The sequence below is a fragment of the Acanthisitta chloris genome, unplaced genomic scaffold (genome assembly GCF_000695815.1).
Source record: "Acanthisitta chloris isolate BGI_N310 unplaced genomic scaffold, ASM69581v1 scaffold1512, whole genome shotgun sequence".
Taxonomy (NCBI): Eukaryota; Metazoa; Chordata; class Aves; order Passeriformes; family Acanthisittidae; genus Acanthisitta; species Acanthisitta chloris.
Genome location: NW_008658586.1, coordinates 25,613 through 35,288, shown reverse-complemented (window position 1 = coordinate 35,288; position 9,676 = coordinate 25,613). Strand labels below are relative to the sequence as shown.

The 9,676-nt window shown below is 45.3% G+C and overlaps 1 protein-coding gene across 3 annotated transcripts in view; it reads left to right on the top strand.

Annotated features, from left to right (window-relative positions):
• RBFOX2 (RNA binding protein, fox-1 homolog (C. elegans) 2) overlaps nucleotides 1-9,228 on the top strand; it is a 56,700-nt gene extending 47,472 nt beyond the window's left edge. Inside the window, exons 9-11 of one of the 3 annotated variants that reach the window (XM_009085134.1) lie at nucleotides 6,857-6,945; nucleotides 7,891-7,963; nucleotides 9,081-9,228. In XM_009085134.1, the coding sequence (XP_009083382.1) occupies nucleotides 6,857-6,945; nucleotides 7,891-7,963; nucleotides 9,081-9,135 (217 nt within the window). In that variant the 3' untranslated portion in view covers nucleotides 9,136-9,228. The remainder of the gene's footprint in view (nucleotides 1-6,856; nucleotides 6,946-7,890; nucleotides 7,964-9,080) is intronic. The other 2 variants (XM_009085133.1, XM_009085135.1) reach the window with 2 other exon arrangements.
• The last annotated feature ends 448 nt before the right edge of the window (nucleotides 9,229-9,676 follow it).

Sequence of the window (9,676 nt, the reverse complement as noted above, 5' to 3'; positions counted from 1 at the left end):
CTGCTCCGTTGAAGGTGATATTCCTGACATTTATAAAGTGGATCCTGAGGTTAGACTCAGGATAATGGAGGGAACTAGCTTTTGGATTTTGTCAGCTTGTATGGAGGATCAGATCTTGTAAAGGCACTTTTCCCAGCCCAGGTACAACAGTTGGAAGATGTGCTCTCTGAGCACGGAGGTACTGGGTGCATTTCTTCATTCTTACATATACTATCATGTGCGCAGGCCTTTAAAAATTGATCTGCCTACTCAAGTGTTTCTTTATAAAACTGTGTCAAGGACTGCAGAAGGTTCTGGGTTTTCCTGCCTCACTCCTAAAGCACTGCCTTTGCAGACCACTGACTTTGCTACAGCAAGTAACCAAGAAAATAAGCAATGCTTAGTGCCTCTTCCCTCAGAGTGTGGCATATAAGAGGCTGCCGTGTTGAAAGGGAAGACTGGCCAGAGTTACTCCCTGTTTGAGAAAGCTCCTTCAGAGCTTCCATTGCAGATGGGGAGGAGAGGCTTATTTAACGTGTTCTAAGGAACAGAGACTTCAGTAATGAAGAGTACCTGTAACCACTAGTACTGCAGTGCAGTATGATCATGTAACACAAAACCAAGCCCTCAAGTCAGGTTAGAACCATTTGGTAACTTTGCTGTTGGTGGCTGTGGTCTCACTGTCAGAAAGCAGGATGATAGAAGAGGGAACTCCATCAAAGTAGATGGCGATACTTTTTCCTGTGTTACTGCTGCCCAGAGCTCTTCAATGGAGCTCATGAAAATGTTACCATAATCCAGACTTGAAGTTAACCTTTCAAACAATTTGCTTGGCACAGGTGGGAGGATTGCAGTGTCCCTGTGCCCCACAGATGTCATGCTTTTCACTGCAGTGACTCCATCCCTTTGGTTGCTGCGTTAGACTTGTTCAGATTCTGGAAGGAATGGCAGAGTTAGGACTGGGGGGAAGTGAAATTGAGGTTCGACTCTGTAGGGTTGTGTGAAGGAAGGACAGAAAGAAGCTGAGCTGGCAGGGAGTGGTTAGTGGTAGGCGAGATGAAGGGGAAGTGTCCCAAGTTTGGGCTGCTTTTTCTGCATATATGCTATGCATCAATTTCTCATTTTCCTCCTCCTCCTTTTCCTCACTCCTTTTTTCTTTCCTGGGGCAACCATCCTGCTAGCCATTTCTTCTGTGAAGAAGGCATTCCATCTGTTGTTGGATGCGTCCCACTCTGGCAAGACACCTGAATTGGTAAAACAACCTGCCCCAGGATGCAGAGGGCTTCATTTCGGATCATAAGAAAGGTTATCTTTCTTCTACAACGGGGTCAATCTGGGCGGCGGGGGGGAAACCCAAACCAACACCCATGCGAAGAACTGCTCCTGCCTGTGAAAAGCGTGCTTGCATCCACTGGAAAGAAAAGGCTGGTGAGCCCCACTGCGGGCTGTTTGTATGATTGTTTCTTTCCACAGCTGTGTTTTTTTGAACTGCTCTTCCTGTGTTCTGTTATAGAATAGTCTTACAGGAACCAATCATTAGCGCTAAAATACCTCAGGTAGGAGTGCCAGTGTGACCTGCCAACCAATCAGATTGTGGATTGCAGTGGAAAAAACTGAATTATACTAACCATTCCAGCACCACATTAGAGATGGGAACAGAGGCTTTTTTAGGGCAGCGCAGACTCACGTGTGAGCCAAGCCCCCGCTGTAGCAGGGTGGCGTGTGTCCAGATTCCATACTGAGTGGTATTTCATTCCAAAAAAAACCCAAAAAACCAAACCAAAATGTAAATTCAATGGAAGGGTTAAGAAGGTCATGCTTGTCCCATTACCATGTAGAAGCACCTGCTGCAATGGACACTGTTGTCCTGTCACCTCTTTTAATTCATTCATGCTCATTCCTGGTGCACGTATGCCACCCTTCTAATACAGAAATACTGGAAATGGTTCTAGCCCTTTCTGCTTCTTAACTTCTTTTATATGACAGTTTAGGAGTGGAGAAGACACATTTGAGAGATGGCAAATAAAAGAACCTAAAATTGGGCTCGCTGGCTAAACCTGGCAGGTGGTCAAATGTATCTAACTAGTACCATGAACTACACATTTCTCCAGGGCTATGGGGACACTTGTGTCTTAGGGACATTAAGGCTCTTTGGAGTAAAGGGGACCAACAGCATATTCAGTGTGCCCATCTAAGGCAGGAATGAAAAAAGAAAAGGGAGACTTATACCATGGGATACACTGGCATAGTAAGCTGTAGTTGTGGATTTCCTCACGCTCTCGTTGGATTGATCACCTAATATGGACCTGAAGAGTGGAAGAGAAAATGGACTTATTTTGAGCTGAACTGCAGAAAGTGCTCATCTATCTACACTAACATGTTCAGTAATTGGAATGCTGCTTTAGTTGGCATTGCAGCTTCCTGTATATGTTGTTTTTTCATGTTTGTGTTATTTCAGAGGATATATGACAACACTGGAAGAGCTGCCATCTAATGTTAAAGAAAGAATATAAAAAGAAAAACAAATAGTGCTTTGTTGATGAGCCAAGGACAGTAACATCACAGAAGAGTCATTTTAGATTTGAGCTTTTGTGAATACCTAACCAATACAGTTGTTTGACAGTTGAGGTCTGTAGACTCAAGCACTACATGGGGAAAGGGGTTCAGCATAGCCCCAGCAACACTGGCCACATAGCCAGAGAAAGAGAACTTGGATTAAGATAAGCAACATTTAGGCTTGTGTTCATCTCTTTCACGTGCTCCCCAGACAATCCTGTACCTGAAAGGGCTAATCTTGATTTACGCAGTCCTTTTGGTTGTTGCTTACTGCCCAGTAAAAATAGATAAGCCTTCTCCTTAGTTCCCATTTGCTTGTCGAGGCGGTGATTAAACTGTGCTGTTGATAGAAACGTCTCTGACTTAACATCTTTGCGAGAAGCTCAGCCACACTCACTTCTTTTGAGATGAGGCTAGAGATTTTTAAAAAACAACTTAGATGGGTAACCTGACTCTGTGGAATCAAATAGGCGGAGTAGGAGTTTGCATGGCTGTCTTGGGTTTCAGGTACGATGCCACTCAGTGGTGTCACCTGTTGCAGTTGGGCTGTGGCACTGGAGTAGTGTGGTGCAGCTAGCAAGGGCCTTTTAAGACAATAATTGTTTCTTTCATGTCAAGACAGGCTGAGGAACTTGGAGCTGTTCAGCCTGGAGAAGAGAAGGTTGCATGGAGACCTCATAGCAACCTTCCAGGATGTGAAGGGGCTCCAGGGAAGCAGGAGAGGGACTCCTGGTTAGGAGCTGCAGTGACAGGACAAGGGGCAATGGGTACAAATTGAAGGAGTGGAAATTTTGGTTAGCTATTAGGAAAAAGTTTTTCCCGTGAGGGTGGTGAGACACTGGCACAGGCTGCCCAGGGAGGTAGCAGATGCCCCAACCCTGGCAATATTCAAGGCCAGGCTCAATGAAGCCTTGAGTAACCTGGTCTGGTGAGAGGTGTCCTGGGACTGGATGATCTATAAGGTCCATTCCAACCCCTAAAATTCTATGATTCTTTGATTCATTGGGAAACACGATTGTTCATCTTTGTTGCTGATGCTCTACTCTGTTATAGTTTATATTTACTGAAGTACCCAAAGTGAGTGGCATCAGAAATCGCTAAGGGTGGTCAGACCATGCAGCTGAGGTTATGGATGAGCTCTGCATACCAGTTAAGAGTTGTGTGTGAGCAGGAATAGCAGGGGAAAATATCTGGTGCATTGGACAAGCTAATCAGGGATTTAGATGCATGGGTGGAATTATATAGGCGGGTCCTGGGTTATGGAGAACAGGAGCATCAGCTGGGTAAGGCAACCTGCACAATGTCTGCTTTGCACTGTGCTGGTCCCAGAGCTTGGTGAAAGGATTTACGAAATAACAAGTAATAGTTGCAGTAGTTCCTCCTCTTTCCTTCACCCTGTTTTGGTGTATTTGGACCTGCTGGTCATGCTAAATACATCCCTGTGTCAGAAATCTCCCAGCTGTCCACACTCATTGCTCCGATGACAGGAATGCACCATGGCCATTATAAACCCCATTTTTGGTTTTCTTTGAAGTACACATAAGTAGGCTTTGCAGACCGCTCGGAACTGGGCAGGTCTGCCCGTACGTGTGTACCTCTCTCCTGAGAGCTTTTGGTTTTTTTCCTTTTTTAAATTAACAGTAGCTTCAATTTTGCATCAGTGCATGGTTAAAAAGCAATACACGTCAGCTATTTCTTAACTTCATTTCTCCAATGAATTATTTCTCCTGTTTTTGTTTTTTTTTGTTTTTGTTTTTGTTTTTTTTCTTTGTTGTGCAGTTGACTGAAGAAATGTTAACATCCCGCTCTAAATCTCTCAGTGGAGTCTCTGTTCCCTTCTCTGATATAACAGATGGGTTATTGCTTGTTATAATTATTAACATTGTGGTGTGGGACAGGGCTAGGGTGGGAGCCATTCTGGGGGGTGAGGGCGGGAGGCTGCGGGAGTCGTTAAGGTTGGAATGTTAACTCCAGTGGTGACTGACTGTTTCCGTAATAGCAGGTTGTTGTGGCTGCACGCTCTAGTACTTGAGGCTGTGTACTTCACTGAGCTTGTGGTAGAGCCTAGGGCGAACTGCTGTCCCAAGAGAATGCTGGGATGGATAGAACTAGCCAATATGAGTCTGAACGTGGTGACTTTGCTGGTTGTTCTAGCTCCAGATGTCAGCATGCTTAGTTTTTAATTTTGATTAATAAATGTTACGCCATTCCCCCTCCCACACCTGATTCCAACCCTTCTTTTCTTCTTCTTTTTATTTTTCTTTTTGTTGTTTTGGTTTGGTTTTGTTTCATTTTCCCTTATGAGAGACATGAGTTAAAAGAGAATTACATGATAAGCCTTTTTTGGTTTCAAACTGCATCTTGCTGTCATGTTCAGAGTATGTGCCAGGCACATTTGAAATGGCTTCTGATCTGAAATGTGACTGGCAAGTCTTGGGAAGAGTGGGGGGTCAGGGTACATGCTGAAGCCAGCTGTTCTGCAGAGGGTAGTGCCAGGAGAAAATGCCTCCTACACCATGCCCAAGTGACAGACCAAGAGTTCAGGAAGCTCATAAACTGAAGGGGAGTCCACAATGACATTGATATGAAGTTTTGCCTTAATTTGATGAGGTTTGATGAAGTTTTGATTTGGTTTAAGGCTGTACCTCATTCCTCTTGCCTCCATCATGTTTTGGAAGTGGGAGTAATGGTGTTGCAAAATCAAGCTAAACATCCCCACATCAGTCCAAAATGCAGGGATTGAAACAGCTAGGTGAGATTAACAGGGCAAAGGTGCAACACGACATCTCTTCCAGGCCATGTGGTGGTGTTTCACAGGTGTAGATCTGGGTTGCTTTTCCTTCTGTTACTAGAAGATTGAGGAGGCTGCAAGTCCCTCTTCTCTGGAGTAGGAAAGGGTCTGCAAGCATGTTTTGGAAAGCATGTTAGCCTTGGTGTGGCTAACAGAGCCCCCAGAAAAGCAACCAAAATGAATTGAAAAATCATTGCTTCTAATTTAAAAGCTACCTAGCCCCAAACTGAGCACTGCTGAGCCAACACACAGTTTTGTAGTAAAGCTGATCTTGTACTCTTAGTTACATACATGTAAAAGAGATCTAGGAAAGGAAGTGGTAGAGGTATGCTGAGCTGATTCTGGAGGTGAAGAGTATAACTCTGCCTTCTGGTCCATCAAACTCTGAAATGTCAATTAAAAGGAAAAAAAAAAAGGCAAAAAAAAAAAGCCAGAAGCAATCTGGAATTTTCTGATGTTATTTATGGCTCATTGTGTTTCTAGCAAATCAAAGCCATGGTTCATTTACCATGCCCTCTCCCCCAAAGTTAACAAAAGCGTGTTCAGAAGTGTGCAATAAAGAAAGATCTAACCAGGGCTTCAGAGCCCACTTTGCTGCTTGCTGTGCCACCTTTGCCCCAGCCTGAAATGTGGCTGGTCTCCATCCTTGAGTACCATAGGGTGTGCAGAGCCTGAGCCAGGCCTTCCTCTGCCCCAGGAGCCGCTTGGGGGAATTCCAGGAGGAAACTCACAGGTCCTCCTCTGGGTCAGGATTCACACTTTGCCAGCGCAGCTCTGAGTATGTTTTTAGTAACTACCTCTGATCAGCGTAAGCACCTTTGCTACCGGTGTGTAGCATGGGCAGAAAGGCAGCAGAGCAGCAGTACAGACTGTTCTGGCATTATTTCCTCCAACCTGTTTCCTTCTTACATGGAGGGAAGGAGAGGGAAGAGCAGTCTGGTTGGCCTTAATATCAATTTTTCTTGTTGACAGCCCTGAAACCACCAAGAGCTGTCTTACCATCTTTTCCTGATTGCTCTTTGACTTCTCTGGCTGTTAATACTTTTACATATGTGAGCCAAATTCAATTCTAGCCTTCTGGATTTTCCAGGGTTAAAAGAAAAGAGATAGGGGGTAAAAAAAAAACCCCAAAAGTAGCAATTTCTCTGAATGGTCCCCTTTGAAAGTGTCCACTTCTGATTTCCTCAACTTAAGAGGAAGGGGCCATAAAAATGACGTTGCATGCAAGATTTTAGGTCTCCTCTGGTTTTCAGTTCCTCCATACCAAATTGCATTTTCTCCAGGGTTATAACCATGCTCAGTCTTCCTTTAGCTAAACAGGATAATGGAAGAGCCTCCCTGGTCCCTCTGAGGAAAGGAATAGACATGAGTTACTGGGTGATGCTTGCGATAGGCATGACATGGGAGCTGATGCAGTTTGAAACACTTCCTCTCCTTGTGATGTGTGTGATCTTTTTTTTTAAACTTTATTTTTAATGCTCTGCGTGGGTGGACAGGTATCTGTAAAGTCAGTTCTCTTCTCTCCTGCAGGGTGGATACGCAGCCTACAGATATGCACAGCCTGCTACTGCAACAGCAGCCCCGGCCGCTGCAGCCGCTGCAGCAGCTTACAGCGATGGGTATGTAAGGGAGAGGTGTCCATGGGGGGCTAGCTTGCTGTGCTCAGGGATTCCAGAAGCATTGATCCATTCCAGTACTTGTACTTCTTCCCCCCATCTCTTTGTCTCACTCGCACTCGCATGTGCGCACATGCATGCACAACCCAACACGGAAGACTTGAATGCACGGTTTGCATCTCTGCTCCTGGACGGTATTGCCCTCGAGTGTGTGTGAGCTGGCACAAGTCCTAGCCTCTTCCCTATCCTTGTGATTCCCTGCACAAAGGAGGCAGTGTGGTTACAGCCTCAGGGTCAGAGATCTGGCTTTCCTTGCTCTGTGACTCTGGGCAGGTTGCTTAATCACTGGGTGTCTTCCTCTCCCCATCCCCTAAAGCAAAAACGACTCAGCTCATGCAGTACTCTAGGGTGCTTTACCATGCAGCTCTGCTCTGAATAGATATGAAGGATTATCATCACCAGAGTGCTTGCCTTAAGATTTTTCACCTCCTGTGCAGTGGGGCCATGTTTCAATCCTAGTGCATTTGAGACCATTAAAGTTTATACTCTCTTCTCATTGTGAAGAATCCCTCACTGCTTTCCATTTAGCAGCTGTTACCATGCCAGTAGTCCTAGCGCCAGCAGTCACTCTCCTCCCAAATTGCATCATGTGAGGTAAGGGATGCACTAGCTGTCATTTCAAAGGTGCTGACCTCTTTCCTACAGGTCAAACGTGTGGCCCCTGCCACATTCCTCCTTGCAGGTGGTTCTCTTGCCCATCTCATACAATGCATGGCAGCATGCCCATCGGATCTCTTCGCAGAGGGGCTGCCTGCGTGCCTGTGTGTGCATACGTGTATGTAGAAGGGTGTGCTGCTTCTTCCATTGCCTGTGGTCAGACAGCTGTTTCTCTGCCCTTCCCAAGTGACTGTCTTTTCTTTTTGTATTTTTTTTTCTCCCTTTCTTCAGTTATGGCAGGGTGTACACAGCAGATCCTTACCATGCCCTTGCCCCTGCCGCTAGCTATGGAGTTGGCGCTGTGGTAAGTGGGATTTTCTTTCTTGTGCTGTTTCTCATTTCCTTCCTGGGGGATAGCTGTTCACTGGGTATCAGGCAATGAAGCTTCACCCAGAAAAAACATTTGGTTGAGGGAGGAAGTACTTAACTGCAGTGCTGGGTTTTCAGTGGTTCTGCATTGCAATGTGTGTGTGCACTAGGAAAGGAACTAGGTTCTAGGAGCCCAGTTGTTACTTGGTCTTGCACATCAGCTGGTACAAAAGGAGATGACACAAAAATGACCAGAAATGCCGGGAGCCAGAACACTGTTGCTGAATCAGTAGAACTTGTATGAAGGAGATACACAGAGCAAAATTCAACAATAGTTAGAAATTGAAGACAACCTTCCTTGCCATTTCTAGTTCAAGGAAGCAAGGGAATAAACTGTTCTTGTGACATCTTGCAGCAAAGCTGCTCCACTTGGTTCCCTCTCCACTAGTGGAAGGATGCAGTGTCCTGCCTGCCAGCAGTAGTTACGCAAGGGCAGGGATGAGGTATGCTGGCATTGGAGGGGAGTGGAGCATCTTGCTGAAAACACATGCTTGCCCATCTGCTAGCCAGCGCAGTATCTGTGTTGTTGCAAAGGCTGGAATACAAATGTGTTCTGAGAAAAAGACACCTAAAAATAGATATCTGCAGTGTAGCACCTCCGTTTCAGCCTCAGCTCATCATGTGGATTCACTTTAGGGTCAATGAGGGAAAAGCAGGTAATTCTAGGATATCAGTCATCATATCCATTTTAGACCTTTACCTTAGGGTGTGTGAAGAGTATCCCAGCATTCCTGGTCTCTGCTGTCTATAAAGGCAACCTAGACAAGTGGCTTGAGATTAGGGCTCGTGAGTCCCCTCTCTGGTACTGAACTCCCTCCCTCCATGACTTGCTGAACGTCACCTCCAGCTGGTTGGCCATGAGCATGTCCTCCTGAGCCACATCTTTGGTTTTGCAGACAAGGTTCTCTCTTGCTTCTTAGAGGTGCTGATGGTGGCGGGTCAGTGCCAGGACAGGTCTGTTAGGCCTTCCAAAAGCATTTGGGTGCTGTGGTGGGTGTCTCTTCACAGTTCTCCACCTAACAACTGCTTCTTCTCCCATTTCATTTCTGCAGGCGAGTTTATACCGAGGTGGCTACAGCCGATTTGCCCCCTACTGAAGTGACGTGAGCCCCCTGCAAGTGGGACAGCCCCCCCAGTACATGAGGCCTGGCTATTGCAATATTTACTAGTAGAGGAACTCTATAGCAAGTCGAGGAGGAGAAAAAAAAAAACAAAAAACAAAAACACAAACAAAAACAAAAAAAAAAAAAAGAGAAAATACTTTTTTATACCTCACTATGTTCTTTGAATATGTATTTTTTTTCCTTTAAATTTCTGCCTTTAATTCTTTTGTTCCAAAGATTGTGCTTTTTTGTTTTGTTTTGTTTTGTTTTCATTTTTGGTTTTTTTTTAACTGTGGTAAAAATAATGCATTTCCGTGTCTGTATGTTGGTGCATAGCTTATCCTACCAATCACAGAAAAGGCGATTAGCGATAAGGAAAGCTGTTAGAAACTGATATCATGCAATTAATCAGGAACATGCAGACAGAGTTACTTCCCTGGGTCTGGTGCTTGGTGCCTGTGACATGGGAGGATGTGAGGGAGAAGTCTCCACCTGCCTTGTTTCTGGTCTGCAGAAGGAAGCTCTCTCTGGCTGTGGCTGGGACC